This window comes from Betta splendens, chromosome 17 (assembly GCF_900634795.4).
Source record: "Betta splendens chromosome 17, fBetSpl5.4, whole genome shotgun sequence".
Lineage (NCBI taxonomy): Eukaryota > Metazoa > Chordata > Actinopteri > Anabantiformes > Osphronemidae > Betta > Betta splendens.
In genome coordinates this window covers 8512593-8539844 of record NC_040897.2, presented here as the reverse complement: position 1 = coordinate 8539844, position 27252 = coordinate 8512593, and the positions used below count along the sequence as shown (strand labels likewise).

General features: G+C 42.4%; 3 protein-coding genes across 24 annotated transcripts in view; 2 read left to right on the top strand and 1 right to left on the bottom strand.

Moving 5' to 3' along the window:
- Window positions 1–102: 102 nt before the first annotated feature.
- On the top strand, window positions 103–2862 carry LOC114844378 (dehydrogenase/reductase SDR family member 12-like). Its single transcript, XM_029131725.3, has 10 exons — window positions 103–322; window positions 647–780; window positions 845–927; window positions 994–1089; window positions 1170–1251; window positions 1333–1394; window positions 1505–1609; window positions 1736–1826; window positions 2093–2230; window positions 2328–2862. Exons 1-10 carry the CDS (start codon window positions 267–269, stop codon window positions 2480–2482), a joined length of 1002 nt encoding a protein of 333 aa, XP_028987558.1. The 5' UTR covers window positions 103–266; the 3' UTR covers window positions 2483–2862.
- LOC114844374 (cullin-3-like) lies at window positions 2858–8899 on the bottom strand. 2 transcript variants are annotated; one of them, XM_029131704.3, is made up of 16 exons: window positions 8758–8899; window positions 7521–7718; window positions 7319–7432; window positions 6575–6735; window positions 6293–6407; window positions 5994–6222; window positions 5773–5918; window positions 5502–5678; window positions 5216–5386; window positions 4960–5067; window positions 4631–4755; window positions 4451–4547; window positions 4210–4344; window positions 3937–4123; window positions 3604–3749; window positions 2858–3506 (listed from the first exon to the last, which is right to left on the bottom strand). In XM_029131704.3, the coding sequence occupies exons 1-16, from the start codon at window positions 8815–8817 to the stop codon at window positions 3375–3377; spliced, it is 2301 nt and encodes a 766-aa protein (XP_028987537.1). In that variant the 5' UTR covers window positions 8818–8899; the 3' UTR covers window positions 2858–3374. The 2 variants fall into 2 exon arrangements, with proteins under 2 accessions (XP_028987537.1, XP_055359933.1); XM_055503958.1 differs by having other exon boundaries at window positions 4210–4354; window positions 4452–4547.
- A 512-nt stretch (window positions 8900–9411) lies between these two features.
- mbnl1 (muscleblind-like splicing regulator 1) overlaps window positions 9412–27252 on the top strand; it is a 40034-nt gene continuing 22193 nt past the window's right edge. For 12 of the 21 annotated variants that reach the window (XM_055503968.1, XM_055503965.1, XM_055503963.1 and 9 more), the window contains exons 1-5: window positions 9412–9553; window positions 14780–15024; window positions 15540–15682; window positions 19723–19878; window positions 25828–26747. In XM_055503968.1, the coding sequence (XP_055359943.1) occupies window positions 26574–26747 (174 nt within the window). In that variant the 5' untranslated portion in view covers window positions 9412–9553; window positions 14780–15024; window positions 15540–15682; window positions 19723–19878; window positions 25828–26573. Of the gene's footprint in view, window positions 9554–14779; window positions 15025–15539; window positions 15683–16103; window positions 16255–19722; window positions 19879–20346; window positions 20372–20487; window positions 20821–25325; window positions 25472–25566; window positions 25715–25827; window positions 26748–27252 lie in introns of those variants that run through there. The other 9 variants (XM_029131709.3, XM_055503969.1, XM_029131712.3 and 6 more) reach the window with 9 other exon arrangements.

Genomic DNA, 27252 nt, shown 5'->3' with positions numbered 1-27252 from the left:
TCATTGTGTTACAGTGACGCGCCCGACAACGCTTTAACGAATCTGTCACGTGGGTTTTTACACTTAAACATTGTAACAAGTGAGCCGACCGCACCATCGAGTATCACCTGCCTGACGGGGTGAGCGGTTAGGTGTCAATACCGTGACGGCCCGGTAGGGGGCAGCAGACGCTTCCTCCCTCCTCCCCTGCGAGACCCTGCTCGGTCACAGCTGTAGCGTGGGACTCGCCCGCTGATGCTCTTCTTTGGAAAACTTCACTTCCCAACATGTCCCTGTACCGAAATACCGTCTGGTTTCTGAAGGGAATCCAAGAGTATACAAGGTCAGTAATGAACATCACTCTGCTAATGTGTCATCAAAATAAGAAATGTTTAGATTTCAGTGAATGCACACATGACTCTTCACTAAACCTTCTATTTATTTATTTATTATTTTACACATAATCTGACCTTTATGTCCAATCACAATAGTTCCATTGATAGTTTCCTGCATGACATTCACGTCATTCGCGTTCATGATTCTGCACTTAGTGAAGAAAAACAATGCAGGTGCTCAATCCTCCGTGTCGGCCGTTTTAGAAATATCAATATCCCTCTCTTTACTCGCGAGGCGAGCATCGGTCAGTGCGTCTTCTGTGGGCTTCCAGGAAGGGGTACGAGGCCGCAAGCAAAGACTTCGACCCCCGGGACCTGGACGTGTCCGTGGTGGGACGGTCCTTTATGATCACAGGAGCCAACGGAGGGGTCGGCAGAGCCGCCGCCACGGCCATAGCCAGGAGAGGTACGCGCCCCACGACCGCGCACTTCACACTGATTCAGAGTCAAGTCCCGTGCTTGGTTTCCAGGTGGAACCGTCCACATGGTGTGTAGGAACAAAGACAAAGCGGAGGAGGCGCGGGCCGACATTGTCCAGCAGTCTGGAAACACCGTGAGTGCTGTCTGGAACGCGTGACACCCTGGAATACGGAGAGATGATTTGTCTGTCTTTTTTTAGGAGATACACGTCCATATTGTGGACGTGTCAGAGTCACAGGCAGTCTGGGCGTTTGCTGATGCATTCAAGACACAGTATTCGTCATTGAATGTGTTGGTGGGTACGATGCACCTGCACGAACCTCGCTTTTTAAACTAATAAGGCTGTAGATTTAGTCCCAGCTCTGTTTTCTTCAGATAAACAATGCTGGGTGTATGGTGCACAAGAGAGAAGTGAACAGGGAGGGACTGGAAAAGAACTTTGCCACAAACACTTTGGGTGAATCTCGTGTTTCAGACTTTTATTCTGTTAATCGGTCTTGAATTTGGAGTCCGAGCTGAAGCCCATGCGTCGTTTCAGGGGTGTTTATCCTCACCGAAAGCCTCCTCCCGCTCATGCAGAAGAGCCGGGATCCAAGAGTGGTACGAAACCCGCTTAATTTGCATCATGAGGACGGCATAATGTCACATTTGTCCCCTCTGTAGTGGCTGTTGTCTGAGCACACTGTGCCTCTTCTCTCCCTGCCGCTTAGATCACCGTATCCTCCGGAGGCATGCTGGTCCAGAGGCTCAGAGTGGATGATTTACAGTCAGAGGAGGGCTGCTTCGACGGTGTCACGGCGTGCGCCCAGAACAAGGTAGGAGAGGAAAGTGTGGGCCTAGTTGGGAGGACGGCGTCCGGACACTGAGCTCTCATGACGTGTTATAGACGTCATCCTAACTAGAAAAACAAAACAGACTTTTAAGGTGCAGTTCCTCCTCAGAGGCAGCAGGTGGCGCTGACGCAGCACTGGGCCAAAGCCAACCCTGTCGTTCATTTCTCAGCCATGCATCCAGGATGGGTTAATACACGAGGTATTGATTAAGCAAACAGATGATGTACCATTATTCACAAACCCTAATTTGTGGTTTGGATTTCAACATTCTTGTTGATAGACATTGCTATAAAAATGAATTACACTTAAAAACACTAACATTATCAAATATTAATTTATTCTTACCTTTGGACAAATGTTGTACATTTGAAAAAAAGCTTTGATTAATGGCATTTAAGTTTTGGGTAGTTTTTTATCTCCCCAAAAACAGTAGTACTGAGTAGCTGATTATTTTCCTGTCTCCAGCTGTTTCCACATCAATGCCTCAGTTCCACCAGATGATGGGGGAGAGGCTGCGCAGTGCAGAGCAGGGAGCCGACACGGTGGTGTGGTTGGCCTTGTCCAAAGCCGCGGCCAGAACCCGCAGCGGGCGGTTCTTCCAAGGTGAGCAGCACCACATTCGACATCTGGGTCTTTTTTTTTTCCCCCACTTTGCTCCAGTGTCAGTAGATGCATTTTGACACAGCTGTTGATGTTGCAGATCGTAAGCCCGTTCCCACCCACCTGCCTCTGGCCTGGACTCGCAGCTCGGCTGAAGAGATCCAGAGGTTCGTGACTAAGCTGGAAACTCTGGCCAGAGCAGTTCAGCCACGACCTGATGAAGCGATGAAGGCCTCCACCCCACAATTTGTCTAAACTTTACATATTAGTAACAATGAGCTCAATATTCAATAGATGTGTTGCGCTTGATTTCTCCAGGACCTAATTTGAACTGTTAGGTCAACATTGTGTAATCATTGTTTACAATGACACAAATCATTGTTTAATTTCATGCTCACGTCAGTAGCAGTTTTCTAAATGAATTCAAAATGTTTGAATGATGGATTTTCATAATCACGATGGCAGACATGATCCACTGTTACTGTTCCAGATGTGCAGTAGCTGCTGCTTTTTGGGGGGTTTGTTGAAACTGTGAAACCTTTCACACTCTTAAATGCATCTCCCCATGACATGATATATAATAAAATAAAACAAATAATTACAACTGAACATTAAACTCTGACTAAACCATTGAACTTGAAAACATGGTTTGTTATTTAATTATTTTTCATTGTGCAAACAGGGCAGACAACAATGATGGAAGAAAACCACGAACGTGGGACATGAGCAAAGAATCTAAAGAGCATCGTTCTTTAGCAATCCACTTTGACCATTCATAATTTTATTATTGTTTTTACAGTATTGAAACAAAAAAAAAATAATGTGGTGCATTCACATTTTTCCAAGGGATTCATTGCAAGTTTGATCTCTACAAGGATAAAACAGTGAAAAGCTTGAAGCTGGATCCATCCATGTTAAAACTCAGGGTTTAGGAAGACTGGGCCTTATTTCAAACTCTGATGGATTTTTTTTGTGTCGAAATTTTACTTCCCATTTCTGTGTGGCTAGTGTGTTTTTGTGAGGGTCAGCCAATCAGGTTCCCAGAATTTGTCTTTAAAAGAAACTTCCAGTCCATGCGTAACACCAGTCCAAATAAAACAAACAAATCCCACTCCCTTGCCTCGTCCAGTCTCTGCAGTTCTGGCTTCTATGCAACATAGGTGTACACTTTGCGATCTTCAGGCGTCCTCGCCAAGTATTCTCTTTCTATTAGTCCTTCAATGCGCTTTTTGATCACCACAGGACTGGGAAGAAAACGTGCCCGGAGCTGCTGAGTCACCTGAAAAGTGAATGAGGAAAGAATAAGAATCTATGAAATCTGCAGCATTATTACAGTTAAACAGACCCAGATTTTTATTAATACGCATGGTCCTAACCTCTGCCACCAGGACATTGTGCTGCATCTTCTTCCTTGACTTCATGATTCGAACAATGGCTGCCTCAATCTCATGCTTCCTGTCATCATCCACTTTCTGCCGTGTCTCTTTCCTTTCAGGGTCTGACTCTCCTTGCTTAGCAGCAACTTAGAAAGCAAGACAAAGACAACATGAACTTTGAACCAAAGAGTAATCCTAAATTGTATTTGTGTGAAATAGATGGTACTATGGTATTGTGTTTATTTTCTGATATAAAAGTATTAGGTTTTACATTTACAGTCGCTGACCCATAGGTTCTAATCCATGTATCTACAATACACAAACGTTGCCTACCTGTCTGAATTTTGACTCTGTGCAGTTTGGAAGTAAATTGATCATTGACCGTAAACACATGTCCATTCTCGATCTCCTTGGACTTTGGCTCCTTGGTGAGAACCCTCTGTGTGGGCTTCCCACAGGCCAAGGACTGCAGTGCTCTCACTAACTCACGCTCAGGAATATCTGTCTCCTGCTGGATTTCCTGCAAATGAGGGGGAAAGGGGGCACAAGCACATTTTAATACAAAATCTACAGTCACACAAAAGCAGTGCTTCAATGGGGCCCCACCTCAAAAGTGCACTTTTCTCTGTTGTTGAAGAGCATGAGGATGGTCATCTGAAAGGTAGAGACCTGCAGTATGTGCTTCCGGGTGTTGGAACCCGTCACCTGGGCACCCCCCACGCCCACTTCCGAACCATCCTCCTGCAGATGCAACAGAAAACAAAGCAAATTGAAATTTAGTACTTCAGGATAACACTTTAAAACTTTAAAAACTAAGCTAGCATACATAATGGCATTTTATGTTTACCTTTTTAATGGCTCCATAGAAAGTTGCATTTAGGTCTGCCCCACCCATGTGGTGCTGCAGAGTGAGCTGTCTACCACTGTGCTTAGCGAGGTAAAACCTGTAAAAACAAAAGTCCCACCAAACAACACTAAGCCTCCTAAACGTACATGTAGGAAAGGAAAGTAATTCTAAGAGTATCACCTTCTAAAGACTTCAAAGGCATGTCTAGGAGCAGGTGGGATAGTACATTTGGGGGTTGCCGACTGCGTAGGCCAGTAGCCGGTAGTAAGGACTCTTACTGTGAGGTCAACACCACTTAAAGATGCCTGAAAGAGATGCATTATAAAACTGATTCAACAGACTAATTAAATACAACTTCTGAGATTTTTCTTCTTGAAACCTTCAAGTATCAATAACTAAACAGTTATTTTGAACACGTGTGAGCTTCAGATTCTTCAATTGTAAATTGTCAGATCTTTAATAATTTCTTATAATCAAATGTGTTCAGAAACACCAATTGATTGTCTCACCGATGTGGTTTGTATGTGTTGCCTGAATTCATCCATAGTAGTGTTGGAGATGCTCATGTCTCTGAACATCCCTTCCAGTTTTGAGGTGAACTGGCAGCCACACTCTGTCTGTAAAGGAGAAAGACAGAGAGCAATGACTTGAAACTGCAGAGGCAGGTAGACAAACTCATGCAGCGATGGCAATGTAATGAGCAACTGAACAAGGGATATGAATATACCTGTATATCCAGAACATTTTTGCATACTTTTCATTTACCTTAAGTTTAGAGATCATATTCTTCTCAGAGTCATCTGAAACACTCTTGTTGCTGAGCAGCCTGCGACCCAGATGCTGCTTGTAGTACCGTTCAAACACATCCTTCTCTTGCATGAACCTGAACAACACCATGGCTTTGTCAAGGATTGACTCAACTTCCTGTTCTGTCAACTGGTCAGAAAAGACAAAAATGGGGAAAATAAGTGCACAGAAGAAACAGCAAAGTCATTTCTCACGTAGCGTAAACATACAAATGTTTTTTATGCAGACTGAAAATGTTACATACCCCTTTCACACCCTTTTTGAGCTTGTCATCAATAAAGAGTGACAGATATTCAGGTGAGCGGGAGTTTAAGTTGAGGAAATACTCAAAGTCTCCAGCTATGGTTTGTTTGAATAATCTGTCATTGTTGAAGGACTCAAGAAGGAAGCGATCAAATCGTGTTTTCAGGTCCAACAGTCCCTGGTGAAGCAGGAATTACATTAATAACAACACATGCCCTAATTATTTAAGTAGGAATAAGGTTTGGAGCTGGTTTTCTGTTTAAACGACATACCTGGATATAATCGACAGGGTTCTTGCCCTCTCCTTCTTCTGAAACTAGAGCTTTTCCTTGCTCCCTTAAGTAAGCACTCATACACTCGCACATTGTTTTGAGGCCATTTGGCACACGACTGAACAGCTTGTACATGCAAGCCAGATCTAAGAAACACCGTAGAGTACCGTACATTAGTCAGAATTAAAGCGAGAGACAAATGTATGAGGTGTTGCTTTTACCTTCCGTCTTGCCATTCTTGAGCATATGAACCAGGCCCGAGTTCTCCATCTCCACAATGGTCTTCATGTGTTTAGAAATGAGCTCCCTTTCCACCACCTTAACAATGGGCTCCTCCGTGGTCTTGTCTAAGCAGTGCATAACTCTCTCAATCTCTTCATTGATTCTGGCTTCTACCTTCTTTATGTAGACGCTGGCACTGTTTTCTGCTAGAAACTTTTGGCTTTCCATCTGAAGAAGCAGATGATTATTATAATACAGTGACACACAGAGACATTAGAAACTATCAAACTAGCCTTACCTGGAAGAATTCAGCTGACATATCTAAGAACGGGCCCTCAAAGTCCTCCTCATATACAGATCTGCTGTCCAGTCCAAGAATCATTAGCATTTGGCAGGCATTTCTTATGGCCCCCCTGCAATGAATTTCCATATTAGCAATAAGGATAAGAAAATTAATATTTTTTTTCATAAAAATGCTGTTAATTATTATTAAATAAAAATAGGCACCAAATAATTAACAAATGACTGTGGCTGTAGTAAAAACAAGTTCAACACACATCGGGGAACGTCACTTGTTTACCTGTCTACAACCTCTCCCTTCCTCTCACGAGCAATCATGTCTAGTAGCGTCTGTCGTAGATGGTCTCTAATGCAGCCGTAGCGAACAACCTGGTCCCTGAATATGATGAGCCCAAGGTTGTACACATTCTCCACATTGTTTTGCTGAACATAGACTCGGTCCTGATTTGAAAAAAGATGGGGAAAAATCTGGCTATTGGGCTGAAACATGATAATATCACTCTAAAAACTATTTTACATATAAACAAATAAACACTTTTTTGGACCAGAAGTTACAACAACCAGTCCCATTGACTAATGTTTTCTAATGGCTCAAACTAAATAAACTAGCTTTTATTAGGCTACATAAAAAAAACAGAACAGAGAACAGTGGGTTAAGCAGGCTGTGGGAGCAATAGGTAAACAGAAAGCCAAATGTCCAGGGTAAAACCAGGACAGGAAAAAGGAGAACCTAGAACAAAAGAACGCCAGGGGACCTGTGCAGTCTTTTTACTGGCTGGCCATTGTGTGTGAGTGATAGAGCTCTTGAGACAGAAGTGAAGGGTAAACAAACTAAAAAAAACACTTTGGACATGTTGTTGGCTTAAGCAAATTAAAAACTTCTGCCAGATTTCCAACTAAACAAATAATTACAACAACAGAGGTTCATTGTTAGGCCCACAAAAACAGCACTGTATACTCGAAGCCCAGACCAGGATGCAGGCAAAGGTTGGCTACAGCTGAACACATACAACAGTCTACCTACCATGTACATGAGAATGTCTCGGATCATAACCATGGCAGTTTGATGGTCATTCCAAGCTTGATTTAGTGTTTGCAGAAAGTTATTATTTAGGGAGTTGAGAACATCTTCTCGCACCTGAAAACCGAAGGAAAGCAAATAAATTTTTTTTCATGCTATTCAGATGTAAATTGCTATTTAAAAGAGTTAAGAATATGGATTTTACTTTGTTGATGAGATGCTCAGTGACGACCTCCCTAAGGCCTGTGTAAAGTTTCTCTCCATGCTTGTGAAGCACCATTGTGTAGGCGTTTCTGTACAGCTCCTCGAAGCTAAGTCCACTGTTGTTCTTCCTCTGAATCTCCTGGATGGCATTCTTCAGAAGGTCCCAGATGTTGTTTACATACTTCTCATCCATTGTCATCTAAGGATGACCAGAGCTTGTGTTTAACTTCAAAAAGTCTGTTTGATTATTTGTGTGTGCATTTTCTTGACTGCTATCAAACAAGATGCAGGTGTATAAAAAGCGTATTAACTGATTAATCAGCATAGAGACAATAAGCATTGGTTAACAGAAGGTGATGATAAAATCACTACCTTTAACTTAATCATAGAGGGCCAGTTCTGTTTGATTAGGCGGTTTGCAGCTGCATTTGCTTTTCTGGGAAGTGTGGAGTGGAGCAAGTAGAAGTTGATTTTACACCTACTAGCAGATTTTTAATGACCAACAGCTCCTGTAGGAGCTCTGATGGGGTCTAAATGTGTGATCATAGGCTCCCCAACTCATCCTACCCGCTAAACATGCATATCAACCAGACACAGAGACATGCATTTGTGTTTTACAAGCACGGGTACCGAGCAGTTCTGCCGTAGCAAATTGCATTTCTCATAAGTTTTGCTGATGGTGGATGTGTGATTCAGACTAGTGATTAGCGGATCATTAGCAGGGCTCTCACAGCTCAGCTAACAACGTCAACATCCAAAACTACAGTTGTCTTATGCACTGTAGCCGTATTTTAAGCGTAAGTTGCACAACCACACATGCAGATACTACTTGATATTTTAACCACCCTCTATAAGACACCAAGCCAAATACGTACTGCAACACTGCTAACATAGGTAGCTAACCTTCAGGCCTGCTACTTAGCTAGCCTAGCTACTAAATGCTAGTCACTCGCTGAAGAAGTTTCCTTAGATATGCTAATGTTAGCTCATGTCAAACGATGGTGGCATCTTCAAACAATAGAACTAACTCGTGTTTTTGAGCTGTGCGGTTAACTTAGTGACTGCACTTCAGCTTATGTGCTCAGCTAATGGTAGTGTTTGCTCGACAATGACAGTTTCGTGTGGTTTGATTAGCTAGCACCCGGGTAGTTGCTAGCAAACAGATCTGTCATGCTCGGTAACGTTATTCGACTCTCGCACTGAGCGTCTCCGTGTTTACAGAGCCCACAAATACTCACAGGGAAGGCTCGTATCCTCATCTTGGTGTCCTTCTTGGTGCCGCCTTTGAGGTTGGACATGATTAGCTAGTTAGAAAGAATTTCGTTTCTAAGTTGACTTAAAGACTACATGAAAGGCATCTGCTAGTTTGCTTCCTACGCCTGGAAAGCGTCTTGGAAACTCAGTAACCTCCCCTGTGGGAATTTTGTAGATTGCTCTATAGAGTTGTTGTCCCTGGTTCTTCTCAGTGGCTTTTAGCTTCTGTTAGCTTGGATGCAGTGATGGCGGACGGCTGTACTCCACTGCGCAATGCTAAAATCTCGCGAGAGTCAAGTTACAAACATTGACAGGTGCAATCTACAGGTCGTTAATTACCGGTTATGTCGACGTTGAAATTCGACAAAAACGCTGGCTAAACATGAATATTTACTAGAAAGCATCGTTATCAGATAAGAACATTTTATTCCGAATCACTGATAGGCCACACTACTTTGTTTAAAGTTGATTTAGCTAGTTTAATACAACCTTTGTGGTTAATTCGGGTTATTATATCAGAAGTTGGTAGCTAAGCTAGCTAGCTTATAAAAAAAGCATAGACGAACAAAAATCACCTACATGCACTCAGAAAAAGACATACACTGTTTTATTAGATTTTAGCTATCATTAATTTTTTTAATTTTTGCTATTCTCCAGTTCTGAAATGACTCTTCACGTTGTTCATCTGAGTGTGATGATTGACCAAGGGCTGGAACACTGCATATCTTCTCACTGTCATGACGACACTCTCTGCATAAATGAACACAAAAGAAACAACAGGTGAGTGAGTCCACAGCAAACACAAGGTTAATCATGGTTTCCGACCCATTTATTGGTCTTTATTGGTTTTTAGCTTTACTAACCTAGCAGCAGGTCTGTTATGAGTCTACCTCTGCATCCTGTTATGATGATGGGAACGGTTGCATTTTTGCGGAGTTTGGCTCCAGCTCTCCTCTTCAGCCCCATATTCTCCAACTCCAACTTTCTGATTTCCGAACGCATTGCGCTAATCACCTGGGTGAGCCTCTGATCGCTGTCCATGGTCCTGGCCACAAGCGCCTTAAACCTGCGCGTGTCTCTTCTCACGGACACCCAACCCACCACACAACCCCACCTGACCTGTAACACCCTTTGTGTCACTGCACGTCTTTTCTAAGATGATTTTAAACCCAACAAAGACATGGGGATCCAGTCAAAGGCAGCAATCAAGTCTGTCGTTGGCCAATTGATAATGGGGTCACATGATATAGATGGACATTGTTATTTTCTTCCTAGTCATGCCTACCACTTTCCCTCCTCCTGTTAAATATTCATCTACTCTGTCAGCATTTAGTGACAATAGGTACTTGGGAGAGGCTTAGGTTGGGCTAACAGTGTGTGTTAAGAATGTACAACCAACAAACATCTCTTACTTACAGTAAATGTGGCTAAAATCCATAAAAATGGTATAAAAGTTATTTATTGGCACATTGTTGTTATGCATCTACACCTTCATGTTTTCTTTTGTCCCACATTTGAGTAGTATTTACGATATGACCTCTATTACCACATTACAGCATAATCACATCCAGATCATTGCTGTAGCTATTTGCTTGTGTGTGTATGTGTATACTATAAATGTTTAACGTGAGGAGTTTTAGCAAAAGGAGCAGTGCATTATTGTTATAGTATTTCGAGGGGAAATGTTCAGTGAGTGTATTTCTAGTGTTGCTCTGCTGCTCTCTAGTGTTTAGCTGTCACGGCTTCATCCTGGCAACAAAACATTCAGACCTCCTTTGGTTAAAACTACAAACTTCAGATCTTTGTGTAACTTCAGTAACAGTAGCACCCACAAATGAAGAAACTATTGCTACAGATCCTTTGTTTGACCAAAACTCTTAAAGGAGGACCTTTGCAGTTAATGTGGGGTTTGTCTTTGGCTGTGATGACTGTGGGACAAACAGACAGTAATTTATTGTTACCATGTAAAATGTTAAAATGGAGGGTGAACCACTTCATAGAATCAGCATGTTGTCTCATACAGTTGGTAGTTTACACATTTATGCTCGAGAGGAAAGGCAAAACATGCATATTTAAAGTTTAACAAAAAAAAGCATGTCTCACTGTGAACAATTCACTGACACACATTTGTGTAGCAAGAGCAGCATATCATCCAGTCGCCTGTTTACCAGGGCTGTGTTTTAACACCACATTACATACTCAGAGTTCCTCCCATTCCTCAGTGTTGTGTGTAAGCTGTGTGTCTGCTGATAACAACCCTCTCAACAACTCATAGATAAACTGCATTCTGCCACAGAGACTGCTAACATGAGGTGCTGACACCGTGCGTGACAGAAATGCATTTTGGCTTTGGAAATGAACAAATTGATGTTCAACTAACTGTTATTGGGCTAATTCGAATTTGTGTCATCAACCATTAAATATATCATGTGCTTTTCATATTTTCTTTTCATATTAACAATGACCAGCAGGTGGCGTGTGACGTGTGAATTTAACAAAATTAGGTCCAGTGTGCTCATGCTTCACCCCATGAGCAGGCGCATGACAAGCTGCAGTAGCAGGGTAAGCCCAAAGGATAACAGTATAAAGTGGTGCATTTGAAAGCAGATGTAATTGATTTTTCGCTGTTAGTGATTACAGAAGCAGAATTTAATACGCTGCCTTTTCATCGCTGCTACTTGTTTTGCAAATGTGACACCAGAGGGTCAGGACAAATGCAGCTCCCTTCAAAAATCTGCACTCATCATTTTAGCCAAGTTGCTGTTGACCTGGTGCCAGCACTACAAAACAGGACAAGTAATTTAATTTGCCACTGCTGCTGACCTTGAAGCAGGAAATGTAGGCTACCAGAATCCCAATAGGGAGGCTTGAAGAAAACATCCTGGGAGCTGAGAGAGGGGTCAGGCTGTTCTGCATGTAGCTTCACAAACTGTCTTGTCACTTCTATGGAAACACTTTTGCCCTTCACATTTGCAGGTATAGATTAAAGAGATTTTCCTAGGACTATTTGAGAGCCTAGGTAATTGTGTTAACAATGATTTAATTTTAGATTAACCTTCTGTGAGTCATAAGAGCCTCTGTAAAACACCACAGCAACATTTAAACAAAAACTAATGGTGCAGGGTTTATAGTCACAGGCATGGTAGTAGTTTCTGTTATGTCTGGCCCGTTACATACAGTAGCATAAAATGTAGTACTCAAGTATGTACATAATTATAGTTCTTAGAAGCAGATAATATAAACAGCTAAAGTAGTCAGCAACACGAACAAGTTAAAACAATAAAACATTCACAGATTATTCAGCACTGGTCTTGTTACTGTGTAACCTTTGCCGCCATTTTTCATTCATGACTAGTCACCACAATGACGATGGTGTGACATTAACAAGTCAGATAAATTTCGAAATCCGTTAAGTAAAGCTAGCCTTTTGCTACATTGTAACACATTGGTAATGTCTTAACACAAACACGCCCCTTCTCTCATCACCCAGCTGGAACAAATGCTTCAATGTCCTCTTTCAGCCATGTGAGGTGATCACATCATAAATTGCAGCTATAACATGTTGCCATATCAATATGACATCTTAAATCACCATGGAGAAAATATCTTAGGTCAGAATTCAATATTGGTCGTAAAGTCTAAATATAAGGCCCCAGAGACTAAGCTGTTTCCCAGAGCGCTGAGGTAGCTGTTTGGCAAAAACACACACAGGGTAATAAGGTCTGAAAATGTAGCCCCTTGCTTACAACACAGCTTCTGCTACTGAGTTTATTAGCATAATGCCTTGTAATAACTTTGAAGCAGCAATTTTTAAAAGGAGTTTTCAAATCCAGTACTTCTTCTTCGTCTTCCATCATGCTAGTGTTGTGCAGAAAGACCTGTAGGTTTCCAGTCACTCAGCACCATCTTTAATGACATTGCTCAAAGCCACAGTCCCATTCTAAAGCCTTCATTATGACTCAGTAATCACAGACTGCATTTGTTTTTCTTCTTCTCCCTACTTTACCTATCTTTCTCTTTGTAAACCTATAAAGCTCTCTCTCTCTCTCTCTCTCTCTCTCTCTCTCTCTCTCTCTCTCTCTCTCTCTCTCTCTCTCTCTCTCTCTCTCTCTCTCTCTCTCTCCCCCTCTCTGTCTTCCTCTGAGCAAGACAAATCCAGTAGTGCAAAGGAGAAAGTGTTTGTTGACTTTTCGGCACAGACTGGTGCTCTGTAGGGGAGCAGTCTGTTATTTATGGCTCAGGGCCTTACGTGATTGGCTGAAGAGAGATATAATTATGTCTGGCGCTCAGCTTAGCTAGTTTTAGATTTACAAAAGGTGCCATGTTGACTTCACTGGTTGCTAGGTTACTAAGTGGAGGGTCTTGTGCTATATAGATAATGTTTTTGGACCATATGTGGTGGATGGACCCTTTGCCTTTAGTTAACCTCAGTCCAATGAGGCATTGTTACCTAGCAGGCAAATTAAATATTACTGCAATTACATGAGAGCAGATATTGTATTCACTTTATAGAAGTTAGTGGCCAGATTGTACAGTATTTTATAGTAAACATTAACTATTAAGATAATTAATGTTTAGCTCAGTTAGATGATTAAGAGTTTATAAGGTTTATAGTAACCCACCTCTGACATGTTACAGTATCTGTTGTTAACTAGCTTCTGCTCCAATAACTAAGTGTATCAACAAGACAGGTAAAGTACACGTGAAGACTGCAATTTTATGCTTGCTAGTTTTATTGGTGTCACTGCTTAGTTAACCCTATCACTATGAATATCCTTATCACATTACATTATCACATTTACTGAGCTTATCACTCATGCACTGTAAGTAATGTTAGACGGTAAATTACTTTCCAAGTAGCTACACTGTGAGTTGCACAATATGTGGAGGCGAAAAGACTGTAGTTGCATAAACAAGTTTCAACAACCATGTTGATAGTTTGTGGCTGACTCACAGCCGGCCAGCGCCAAACGCTGCTTACTTACCGTAATACAACATTTATGTGAGAAGAGATTAATTGAATCAATAGTCATCCATGAAAACAGTCATGAACAATTCTTCAGAACGCTGATAGAAAGAGTTCTGAATGCCCCACTAGCCTCTATTCCGTACAGGGTGGTCAGACAGGGACCTTGAATAGACTAATGGGATTATGTCACTTTGGATCAGCGATTTCAAGGGTTGTTCCACATGATATCTGTAAAGCTTGTGTGCTCCCTAAGGTAGTTGTAGCTAATATTTCAACACTGTACCATAGATAATCCTATTGTGTTTTCCATACCATGGTCTATGCGATCACAGTATTCAACAATAGTCATCACTAGTAGACAACACAGGGATGCAATGGGTGCCAAGGCTCACTGATTAACCCTCATATAATCCAATTATTTCAAATACGAGTACATGAACGTCCATATTTAATAGTGACGTAGCTATGAATCTCATGAGTACAGAGTTGCAGTGCTGCCCTCTCCTGCTCCATTACTATTAATTTGCTGTATTATTTTTTCTATAAATTATATTTTTTTAATGCAATAGATTGTTTATGTCCATGAGAAAAGCCATTCATTTCTGAACTTAAATAACAAAACAAACCCTACTTTGTCGATCTCCAATGTGGAAAATACGTGTTTACTCCTTCTCTTCATGTGTCACATGAAAGCCAGCCAGATCACAACCAACAGTGCCTAGTTTTAGTGCCGCTGGGCTTTTTAAAGATTATGTGACAGTGTCAGGGCTCATCTGAGCACATGACTCTCTGAGAGGCTCTCTGATTAGTCTTTGCACCTAATTATTGTTGAGATTTTGTAGCAAACTGTTATGACAGTTGACGCAGGCAGATGTGGTAATTAAATTACAGGACGAAGAACATTTTTTATCTGCTGAAAGTGGCATCAATGAAGGATGCCAGTAAACATGTCTGCTCTGGCAGGTTAAATAGGCCCAGACAGTCAGCAATCAGCATTTATATTTACATAGTTGTCACTTCTCTTACTCTCCTTCTAGCTCCTTAGCGTGGCTAGGAATGCAGTAGTGACACCCCTAGACTGCAGTGTCCAGGGAGCCCTAAAAAGGGAAGGAGCCTCCCTCTGATTCCTGGCAACTAGTGAAGCTGTGGCGGCTAAATTAGGCCTGCTTTCATTGACTTCCAAAGCCCCAGGTGTCAGTAACCCTGCAGCCCAGAGGAGGAAAAACTGAGTGGTGTTGACGGTCCCTGATGCTTCCTAAGATTTTCTCCAGACACTGCCTGGGTGAGTCAGATAGAGAGATGAAATGAGTGAGTGCTTAAGACGAGGTTACATTATAGAGTAGAAATGTAAAGGAAACATGATTAAACTTAAACCTTTTGTGGTGTTAAGGCTTTTAACATCTACAGTATCAGACACAACATTTCTTTTAGTAACAAGTATAATTATTAGCATTCAGTTCTATTCACATCTTCCTAGATCCTCATCTGCAATGTGCATGTTCATTTTTTAAACTCTCTTTAAAATATTTAGAAAACAGTAACACTGGCACAAGACTTGAATTTGTCTGTACACAAATAAAAGCCAGCATTTCATAAATAATTTAAAGATCACATTCAATGAATTTATTTCTATTACCTACTGTGTGATAAAAGGTAAACATAATGTGAAGCCTGCTCGGTGTGTGTTTTTTTTCTGCTGATGAAATGCTTGTTGTCTGCCTTCCACTCTCCTCTGCTCTCCCCCTTTTGCTTTGCTGTCGCATTTGATTGACTGTGTGTCTTTCTCTGTGCTGGCAGTTGGAGACAGGTGCTGAGTGTTGCTGTGTGTGGGCTCCAGGGGCCTGGTTCAACATTCCAGTTGTAGTTTGATAGACACAGATCTTAGGGGAGGAGGAGGAGGCCAAATGCCAGTGCCAACTTCAATGAAAAAGCACTGAGGGGTAGGTGAAATCCTGTAATGATGTGATACTGCGAGCCCACTGTCTTGTTTTAAGTGTGAAATGCAACAGAATCCTGCTTCCTGATTTAATAACCTCTTTCATTGCTTATTTGCAAACTGCTCTAATGTCACACACACTTCCTCTTTTACCACACTCAGGTTGTATGCGCATGAACACACATGCGTACACATACAATTTAGACACTGAGTTTGAAAATTGGAGGGAAAGAGGAAGTTATAAAACAAGGGATGCAGAGAGAGGCGGGGAAAATAACACCGGGGCCATATTTGGCATCAGCAGATAATGTAAGCAGAAGATGCAAATGAGATAAAGACTGGTTGTCATGGTGATCTGATGTTGCGCAGTGATGGTTCGCTGTAAACCTGACCACATTTGCGGTATGGCCGTTGCCAAGCAGAAGGTGCTATTATGAGAGAGTGAGCGAGCCGAGTGAGAGTAGAGGGAGCGAGGAAGGAAGATGTTCGTTCATCCCACAATGCACTGCATCAGCATGACCTGTGCAGAAGTGGCTTTGTCTGTCTCAGTGGCTCATCAGCAAGAGACAGACACAGGTAAGCTCTCTGTAAAATCACTCTGTTTTGGGTTAATAGATTACACAAACAACTACATTGCACAAATGTCGACTTGTTGTATAACTTGGTATTTCCTCCTGGGTTTTGTTTTTCTGGGCTTGTTAAGATTATTAGATTTACTTACTATTTTACTTACTACTAATGTAGTCTGTGGATATTCTCTGCTAGGACGAAGCCAACATGTGCAACAGTGCCCCATTCTACTTTATATAAATATGCTGCAGTTAATCTATGGCTACTTAAAAATAGCTCGAAGCTTAAATGAAATAGCTTTTTGCAGAGGGTGTTTCTATTTGTTTTCACCCTATTTCCAAGATAAGCTTCAAGCATGAACGGTGCGCTCGCAGACACACACATGCACACAGTGGTGTCAAATAGGGACAAGACAGTGTGCTATTTCCTCTTTCTATATTTCAAACCTGACAGCTTGAATTGCACCTGCTTCCCCTCAATGCATCAAAGTGGAAAAAGTTAAGAGAAAACCACAAAGTATGCAGCAGGAACACATGGCTGTAAATTCAAACGTGAAAGGTTGTGTTTGTCAGCGTATGCATATCTATAACACATTTAGTAGCATATTTATGTGTTTGTTTACGTGGAGAAAGTCTTATTTTAACAAAATTACAAAGCATCAGCTGAAACTGTAGCATTAAAAATTGTAAAAAAGACATTTAAAATCAGAATGCAGCTTCCTGCTTTGGGCCTCTTTGCAAGATTGTGTACTGTTGCAGTTGTTGCTGTGATGGTCTGTAATAGGAGTGTAATGTGTATTTGTGGCCTTAGTGATAGATGAGCCGTCAGAGTTTGGCACACAAAAGCTCTGGGACATTTCCTCAGCGGTGTGAGAGTTCACATCGTCCAGCCAGTGTCATTTACAGAGAGCTGGGAAATAGCAGAGCGCTGAGATGATAGGGGAACTTAAGGTGGAAAGTTGTGTTCAGCAAGAAGGGTGAATAATGGGTGCGAGATGAGGCGTTATTACTGTATACGATTAAGAGTAAATGTTGCTGTTAATTAGTCTTCAGATAGGCAAATACACATGTCTTGCTGATTTCACATTAGTATTTAACAGTTGCTGTTAAAATGAATTCTCTTTTTTCATGCTGCGACACCATCCCCTTATCTGTGTCATGTAACGCATGTGGAACAGGAAGATAAAATAATGGGCTGATTTCACTGTAGATTAAGAAACATGAAGTAGAAAAGGAGAAGTGGGCTTTTGCTGTACAATCGATTAAATGCAGAAATAAGTTCTTAACTAGATAACCAAAGCATTTGGTTAAGACAAAGCTCTGCTGTACTCACGTACCTCACCAAACAGGAGGAATTAGACAAGGGGAAATAACACGTGGTTGTAAGTGAAAGAAACCGATGCACAGAAGGCACATACTAAAGAATCATAATGAATATGAAAGTCACCAGCAGTTCATGGGAGAAAATAACGCTGCAAAGGGGAGCAGCGCTGGCGAAGACTCAGTTGAAGCAGAAGAGGGGAAATTCCACGTCAGTGTCAGAGTTTCACAGAGAGCCTAGATCTTTGGACGCATTACTAATGTGTCTCCTGTTGAGCCAGAACAAAATCAGTCACCATGTGTCTTCATTATGGTTCAAGAAAAACTGTTCGGAGGTTAGAGGGACCTGCTGTTTCCATTGATCAGCAGTCAAACAGATTGCACTCCTAATCAAAAGACATCGTATGTGTTCTAACTTGGCGGTTTTATCCATTGGAGTGAAGTTTTATGTCTTTTCAGCTATTAGGAATGAGTAAAATGAAATAGACCAAGACATGCCCTTTTATATTTTTAGCTAATACCAACACTGCCCTCCAAATTTCATATACTGAGTATTAGAACTTTTTATTTCTGAGGGCGGTATAGAAAATTTCATAGATTGTGAATGTGCAGAAGCATTGCAGCAGAACACTGGCTAGGTGAAAGGTTTGCGCTATAGCTGGGGCTCTACCACAGATTGTCACCCTGGGTTTAGGGGCCTGTTGTGTAAATTAGAGGTGACTTATCACCAGCTTTGTATTAAACTGGGCAGCAGTAGAAACTGGTCCAGAGAGAGAGGAAAGGGGAGCAACATCAGAACAAGTGGGGCACGACAACTGGGCATTAGGATGCATATTATAGTGCAGATATGATTTCAAAAATCACAAAGTGAATTCAGATTACTTTAATTGTGAAATACACAGTTATTAATACTGTGAATATTCAGCATTGTGTGTGCAACTTCTTAGAATTATAGTTAAATGAGCTGTGTCACAGACAATATGCAAAATCTATGAAAAACCTGGCATCCGCACACAAATCAAAATTCACAAAAATTCCTGCAGATGCCAGAGCCAATATCTCCATGGCTACCGGATATTACTGCATAAGGCCCAAATCAAATTCCTTGAGACTTCTTTAGCTTATATGGCTTTTCTTGAATGTGAGGGTTAAAACAGCAGAAGTGTGAAGTCAACAAAACAAGAAAGCTGCCAGCAGCAGTTGCATCAGTCTTGTATTGTCGAATTTCCAGTGGGTTTACATACTTCATGTTACTTGGAGTGTATAACACACACAGGGCAGTCGGGTTTGAGTGTCTGAGGGTTAACTGTCATGGGAATAAGAAGTCTGAAAAAGAGAGAGTGAGGATCAAACCAAATCTGTGGCAAACATTCAAGTCTTTTCATAATTGTGCAGTTCATAATTTCTACTGGTGCTTTTTTCTTTATTCTTCTTTAATTCATGATTTTCCTTGGTCATGTGTTTAAGGGAGATAACCTCTGTCTCACTCTTTCCTCTGTTACAACATCCAGCCCTCGGCCTATGCCTACTTACTATTTTTTATTTATTCTGCTGTGTTCTTTAAATATTTTCCTTCCTCAACCTCACTGAAAAGGCAAGGACAACGTTGCTGTAGCTGAGCTACAGCACCACTTCCTGGTTGTTTCAGGGGGGTGTGGCCAGCCTTCAGCGAGGAAGAGCGGGAGGGAGAGGGGACTGCAGGATTTGTATGCCCAGTGCAGTCAGAGCTTCCTCCTGCTCCTCTTCTTTCTCTCCTCCTCCTCCTCCTCCTCCTCTTCCTCCTCCTCCTCCACAGCTGTTGCTACTGCCGCCCAGCGAACACCACTTTCCTCGGGCAGCAGGCAGATGATCCAGAGGCTAGGGAGTCAGTTGAGGCACAGCCCAGCCCGTCTTAGCACAGCTCAGCACAGTCCAGCTCAGCCACTTCAAGAGGCAGGGGAGGGGAGAGACTAGCGCACACAGCCAGCACTGCAACGCACACACACAATCATATACACAAACACTCCTCCTCTCTCTCTCTCTCTCTCTCTCTCTCTCTCTCTCTCTCTCCCTCTCGCTCTCTCTCCCTCTCTCTCTTTGGTGCTCAGCTCTGCAAAGCTCCTCTACTCATTCGCTGCTGATTCACTCGCTCACTCGCTTGCCTCTCTATTGCCAGTCGCTTTGCCCTGCTGTGCTCTGCCTGCCTGCCTGAGAATGGTCCAGCCGGTGCCTGGGGGTCTGTTGTCGCGGCCTGTCTGAACACACGCAGAAACACACAAAGTCAAGCAACACCCGGAAGCACGCACACACAAACTGGAGAGCAATGTGAGAGGTAAGAGCTCGGTTCATAACCCTCCTCCTTGTCTCATTGGTTTAGCTAGATCTTTCCTGCTGTGTGTGCTGCAGTAGTGACTTTCTAAAGTAAGTGTTTGTACGATGGAGCATAGGTAGAGCTACGGGGATTGTTTGCCCTAGTGTCTGCTCTGTGTCTGTGTGTGTTCAGCATGTGGACCACAGGGTTGGTGTCTGTTTGTTTCGTCTTGTTTCATAGATCTAGACACACATGCACAGACGAGAGACATACACACGCACCAACCGACAGATTCTTGGCTCAGAGGAGACATAGTCACACAATAGCTACTTCCTGAGGGTAGCGCTAGTTAGCAAAGACATTTGTTGGTGTGTGTGCATGCATGTGTGTGTTAGGAGGGCTGTGGTTGTTCCAGGAAGCAGTAGAGAGGATCAATAGATCGCCCACTCAGCTTTCATTCCCTTCATTTGACTCAACATTGGACATGTTGGAAGTTACCCTGCAGGGCTTGGAGGTAAATAGAAGGAGAAGGGGATGGGTAAATTCTGATTCTCTCTCACCTCACCCCTTGCCTGCTGCGTCAGCCCAAAGGGGAAGCATGGCTTTGCATGTGTGTATGTGTGATTCTCTGCGTGTGCTGCGTAAGGCGAACTCCCGCCCCACTGCATGTAAATTATGTGTGACATGTGAAGCTGCTGCTACCTTATATGGTGAGCACAGTATTTCAGTACAGTAGAATCTTGCCAAGCATTCCGGGTCGCGGGAGGAGAGAGTGTGTGAGAGGGTGACTCTGTGCATTTGTGTGTGTGTGTAACCAAGTGAGTGGTTGCATGCGTCTGACAGACGAGGAGTAACTGGGATAGAGGAAGAAAGTTGACGAGAGAAGGAAAGAGGGGAGAATGAGAGAAAGACATGGAGAAGGGGATCCAGTAAATGGAGCGATTTAATTTGACGACATTTAAAGTAAGTTAAACCTTACTTATTGAATGGTTTATGAGATTGTGTGACATTGTTGTTTTGTTTTTTATTTTTCCTTCCAAAGACTGAGTAACGACAGTTCATTACTCTGGTAAATACAGAGAGTTCAGGAGGTCGAAGATCTAGGTTCTAGATTCTAGAGGTTTCAACAGTAGCCTCTTCCCCTTTCTTTGTCCCTCTCTTCACCACCTCTGCCCTCCTCCCCCTCACCTCTCTGGTTTTCCTCTTGGTGGTGTGTCCGCGGTTGGGGCAATGATGTGGAATGTTGTTGTTGTGACTTAGAAGGATTCTGCGTGGCTCAGCCTGTAGCAGACGCACATGCGTATGTGCACACATGAAAGCATGCGTAACACAGACAGATGTGTGGAAGATTTTATTGCAGAGACTTTGTAGGTAGACTAGTTTCTGTCTTGCACATGCTGCAGGCAGTTTGAATACAGTAGGTGATAATGTCACACTGCACTTTTAGAATTACACGTGCAAATTTCTCTGCATTTATGTCCGTTTCCAATGACATACTCTCATCTCTGCAATAGGATTATGTGCATGGCTGAATGTGCACTGATAGCTTAGGTCCTTATTACACAAGTACTTCTCTACAACTACTTCCTACTATGTTAAGATCACATTTCAACCCTTCTGAGCAACTCTTTGAAAGTTTCAGCAGATTAGGAAACCTTCCTGTCTATTGCAAGCTAAAACACAACCACATACACAGTGTTGCATTTCATCAGCACCTGAATTACACTTTAACCCACAATACACACCCGTTTGTATTCTCACCATCAACCATTACTAATAGCCAAGCTTTTGCTTTTAGACATTGCAGTGGAGAAAAAAAATAAAGCCTGTATCCTCCTGTATCTCAACTCCACCATGTTGAAATAAGCAGGGTGAGCAGCATGTCAAATAAATGTATTTATTTGTTATTCTGTCCACGGGTACATGTACAACACAAGTCTGTCCTTGTTTTCCTTCACCCCTGTTTTCATTAGCTTTTGCTCACAGCTCTTATATCTTATATCTTTAACTCCCCATCTCCAGACACAGATGGCTGTAAACGTTAGCCATTAACGCAATCTGTTCTGCATGTGTGCAAATAATTGATATGATAAAAATATGCAAACCTGTCTCAAGTAGATGTTGTATTTTGGAAAAGAATTCCAAAAAAAAGGTTAAACCATTTTTTAAATCAAACTATTTATATTTATCTGTAAGTTTGAACCCAACTCATCTAAAATACATTATCTTGTGTAACGTAGAGTAACTGTATCGGCTACATTTTCTTATTCTTCATACATTCTTCAGGTCATTTAGTTCATCCACTTCTTTATCCACACTTGTTCCTAATTTTGTCAGCTATATGTAAACAGTATGTAGGTGTCATTTGGCTCAGCAAACTGCCGAAGACAAAAACTGAGCCAATGAGACAATCTTTAAACCATAAGGCCAGCCATTATTCTCACTGTCCGCTGACTTCACCACATCCTTATACACACATGTGCACATAAAGGTGCAGTGTTGCACACAGTAAGATATTCAACACTGCTTAAGAATACTCAATGTCAGGCCACATAGAGTGTGATGTGTTTTGTAGGTTCGCATTCGTGTGTCTTGTCCGTTTGTGCGTGTGTGTGTGTGTAGCTTTGTCCATGTTTATAAGAGATCTCATTGTCTCCAGAGGTTTGCTCTCAGAGAAATAAACAGGCATTGTTTGTTGTGCATTCTTCGCCTGGGACTCACTTTCAGAGCCACAATATTTAACCTAATGACAATGTCAGTAAATCCTTTAACGATATTACGAACAAGTATAACAAGAACAATTACATTTGACTTAGCAAGTTTTTATCATGACAGGGCCTGGTGGACCACACTTATCCATGTGAGTTGTGTTTTATCAATGAGCTCTATTCATAACAAAATAAACTCAAAAATAAAATGTTGTTAGGTATAATCTCAACCAAGGAGGAAGATCTCGTTGCCTTAGGAAATGCAGTTGACTCAGGGATGTGCGATACGTGCCACTGTAAAGATGGGGGATGGTGGATAATGATAAAAAAGATCAGGAGAGAGTAAGAACAGGCTCACATACCCATATGCGCGCCAGGATGCATGTGTAAAGGTCAGTGAGGACAGTATTGGCATGCTATATTCTCACCAGGGCCTGGGGTGTTGCATTTCCTGCAGCGTCCTCCACTGTGATGACCTGTCAACCACCTCTGTCAATATGCTGAAACTACTCCTTTTAGTGAAAAGCAGCAAACCGGAGGAGACGAACGCCTCTTTCTCTGCAGTCAAAGCTCAAAATAGAAGCTTGGCCTAGAAGCTGTTAGTTATGTTACCATAGCAGATGTTGCAATATATCAAGTAGCATAGTCTATATTTTACTTTAGCTTTAGTAATGTTTCTTATAGTATCTAAATTTTAAACAAAGCCTCCATTACTTCACAAGCAGAGTGTCTAGCTATGCTAAAGTGAAGCCATTTCACTTTTTCAGGAAGTCCTATCATAACTTTCAGCCACACCCTCTTTCTTGTTGTTTCTAGTACTTAGTCATAGTGACAACTTCAAGACCAGTCCAGGTGAACATGATTTCAATGCTTTTCATCCAGTTAAGAAATGTCTTAACAAAACAGCTCTTTGTATTGGTGAGCATCGTACTTCACAGTTCACCTGCAGAGTTGACACTCTTGCTGGAGGTGAAGGGTGGATTTTGACATCGTGTTGAATTTGAAGAGATTAGATTTGTTTTATGACTCATCTAACAGAAAGTAAAAGCTGGGCAGGCTTGTTGTTTGTGCTTCTGAGGCATACGCTAGCATCACATGACTGTAAGCTGAGGGTGATGTGTGAATGCTGAAGATATACTTCCTCTTCTCGCCACCACGCAATGTTTCTACATGTGTGTGCAAAAGGAGGAACACAGTCACTCTCATGTGCTCTCCCGATCGCCATCTTCCCTTCCTCCAACGTGGTTGACCTTGCACCAGCTTCAAAGACCTTGGAGTGAGGGAATGCTGCTAAGGATGCTGAATGAGAATGCAGGGCAGGCAGTCACACGGAGGCCACTAAGGCGGCAGCACGGAGGATACTGAGGGGGTGGAAAGAACAGGAAGATAAAAGTCGGTGACCAACAAGTTATTAACAGCATTTCAGTGGTTAGAGAAAGAAGTAGATCTTATTAAATGAATTTGAAACAGATGGCACTAACACAAAGATCACTGACATTTAAAGTGAAACTGGATAGAGGGAGTGGCATACTCATAAGGAAGACCACAGTGATGAAATCAATATGGGAAGGATGCTCATGTCCAGTCATGACGGATCATAATGAGCCCTCATTATCACTCTGGGTCTGTCTTAGGCTGTTCTACATCATCTCGTCCACTGACATGTGCTTGTTTGACTCTAATAGAAACCATAGAAACAGATAAAGCAGCCAGACAGAAAGCAGGGGGCGTCCTCCTTTCATGCACCAGGTCATTACATTCTCTTATTTGATTGAAGGCAGCCCCTAGCACCTTCAAATGAAAATGGATAATAGGTGTCTGTATTCTACCTCATTAGTTTGTGTCCAGCTGTGTCTTGAGTTAAGTATATTTTCGGTAGTAAAACAGCGTTAAATCAAATATCATGCTCTATCGTTTATAAACCCTGAGCAGTGAGGTCATGTATCAATTTTGTGGGTTTATTGGAAAGTTAATATGATATGGAGGATAATGTGCCATGCATTGTGCTTTGAATGCGTTTTGTGTATGCGTGGTGAAGGCAGGGCACTTACAGCATTTCTTTTATGAGTATTCTACTGTAGCAATCCAAAGGTCATTTGCTACCTTAGCTATTGTAGGGGTGATCCAAGGTGAAACTATGCAATTTTCTCTTTCTCTCTCACATATATCCATGTTGCTGGGTCATCATGACCTGGGCTGTGCTGCTGCAGGGCTCTGATATAGTGTGTTGCAGTGTTGCAGTGCTGTAAAGTTAGCAGTAGTTGGTAGCATTGCTGAAGGTGCACAAGCTGTTCTGGGAAAAGCGATTTCTCTAGACTGGGTGTGGCGAGTTACCCTGTCTGTGTGATAAGAGCAGAATGGGCCCCCGGGAGCCCAATCATTCAAATTCCCCCAACAAACTCTGTACAATGGATTCACCAAAATAGAAACTTTTGGCAGCTTCACAAATGAAAAAAAAACAACCCAAGAAGTTTTTGGCTGTGATAGATGGAAATTTGCGAACGTAAAATAATAAACATGGTATTAGTGTGAGACGGCCATGGTTGGCTTCGCTGATACTAGAAGACGTGGATAATCGCATCTAGTTTCCTTCTTGATAGCTTGTTTATTTGAAACACATCTATGTCTTGTTTTTGAGAAATAAGAGAGAAACTCCTTCTCTCCTTCCCCAGCAGCAGGCAGGTCGGCCCCTTGTTTGCTCCTCCCCTTTGCTCTCACCTGGCGCAGGGCCCAGAATGTTTCAGCAACTCTGCTAGCTCTCATTGGTCCTCTCTCTCACACCGCTTAGCGAGAAGGGAAATGACTAACCTTTTCTCCCTCATGGCCTGCCTCGACTTCCCCCTTGATTTCACTCTCTTCCTTTCTTTCACCTTTAAACACATTTGCCGTCTTTGCGGCAGCTGAATGTAAGTGATACAGAATTGAATGCATTTATTCTGATTTTCCTACGTGAATCGGACGACGTGGACGGTTGTGAATAGCTGCTTTGTGCATTTCTGTGTGGCGTGATGATCGTGGGTGAGCACCATGTGTGTGTAGCGCTTAGGGTAGGGTTAAAGTTTTATTTGTTTTAGGTGACACCACTGCAGTTTTACATATTATCAGACCCACAACTGCATAGAATGACATGAGCTAAAGAAATGCAGCAGGTCAGTGATGAAAGATAAATGAGAGAGAAATAAACCTGGAACGTAATCTATGCATATGTATCATCTGACTAATCTTTCTGCCCCCCTTCCTTTCAATCTATCTCTCTTTTCAGAGGAAGTGCCTTCCCTGATGTCTGCTGCAGCTTTGACCTGCTTCTCCAGCTGAAGCTAAACCCTCCTCCCCGCCGCTCTCGCTTGCTGCCACAGTAATACAAGTACAAGGACAGCAACCACACCCTCCTCGCAGCCAACGCTCTGACCCGCTTGTCCATCTACCACCATCACCACTCACTCCTCCTAGGCGGACTCCAGCATCAGCTCTCCTCATCAGACAGCCACCAGCTGACCAGCCTTAGCACAGCAGTCCAACACATCACCTGGTCCGCTCAGCATCTCGCCCACCTTGCCTTTAGCCTTCGCCTTTGACCCTTAAAGCCTACACCTGGTCCTCAGTGTCCTTAACCTTCCTGCAGTAGGCTACACCAAGACTATCACCTTTGTTGCCTGCTCCTCTCCACCCAATCCAAGGGTTTTGGTTTGGCCCATTTATCAGTTCTACTTTGGCAAGTTAATTATTAAGCTATCTCTTGGATATAATACTTTTTCAGTTGTTGTTTGATTGGTAAAAGGATCCAATAACCTCCACATCAAAACATCGTCCAGTAACATTTCACTTCGGACAAGGAGCCCTTTCAATCAATAGGAACCTTTCTTCTTTAATTGTTTCAGTTCCACTTCAGACTTTAACCACAGGAGCAAGTAAACAAAAAAGAGACCTTAAAGTTGTGGATTAAAACACTAGAGGTACTTTGTTGGCGCTTAACACATCTGAACTTGGAATAATTGCCAGCGTGTTGCCATGGCAATGAACATAGCACATATGCGTGACACAAAGTGGCTCACGCTAGAGGTATGTAGGGAGTTCCAGAGGGGCACGTGTTCACGCTCAGACCAGGAGTGCAAGTTTGCTCATCCGGCCAAGAGCTGTCAGGTGGACAATGGACGGGTCATAGCTTGCTTCGACTCACTCAAGGTAAGAAAAGATTGATAAATAACTGAATCTCTGTCATATAAGCTACAGATATGTGGATGTGGATTTTTAGTCTTGTGGGAATTATATAGACAACAGTGTGGAAACAGCAGCGCTCTACATCATATGCTGCAGTGCACCATCTGGCCACAGCATGTGCTCTGTTTGGTCCCACCTATTTCTGGTCAGGTGACTAGACCATGTGATCAGCACACGCAGGGGGGGGGGCTGTAGGCTGTTTGATTCAGAAAACAAAAATGAGGCCTTTGCAACATAACACTGGGGAATTTCCAAGGACAGTTCGACATGTTTGGCTTGGTATTTGAAACAGAAGGAACTTGGGTTACATTAGCACCTTGCATTTAGAAGCGATGAAAAGGTGCACACACTCGCACACAGTAAATAGTGTGTGCGCCTTTTTGAATAGGAAAACACAGATGAAACGGCTGACACGTGTGCAGACCTATATATATGCCCTGAGCACAGCACGTCTCAACAACAAGATAGA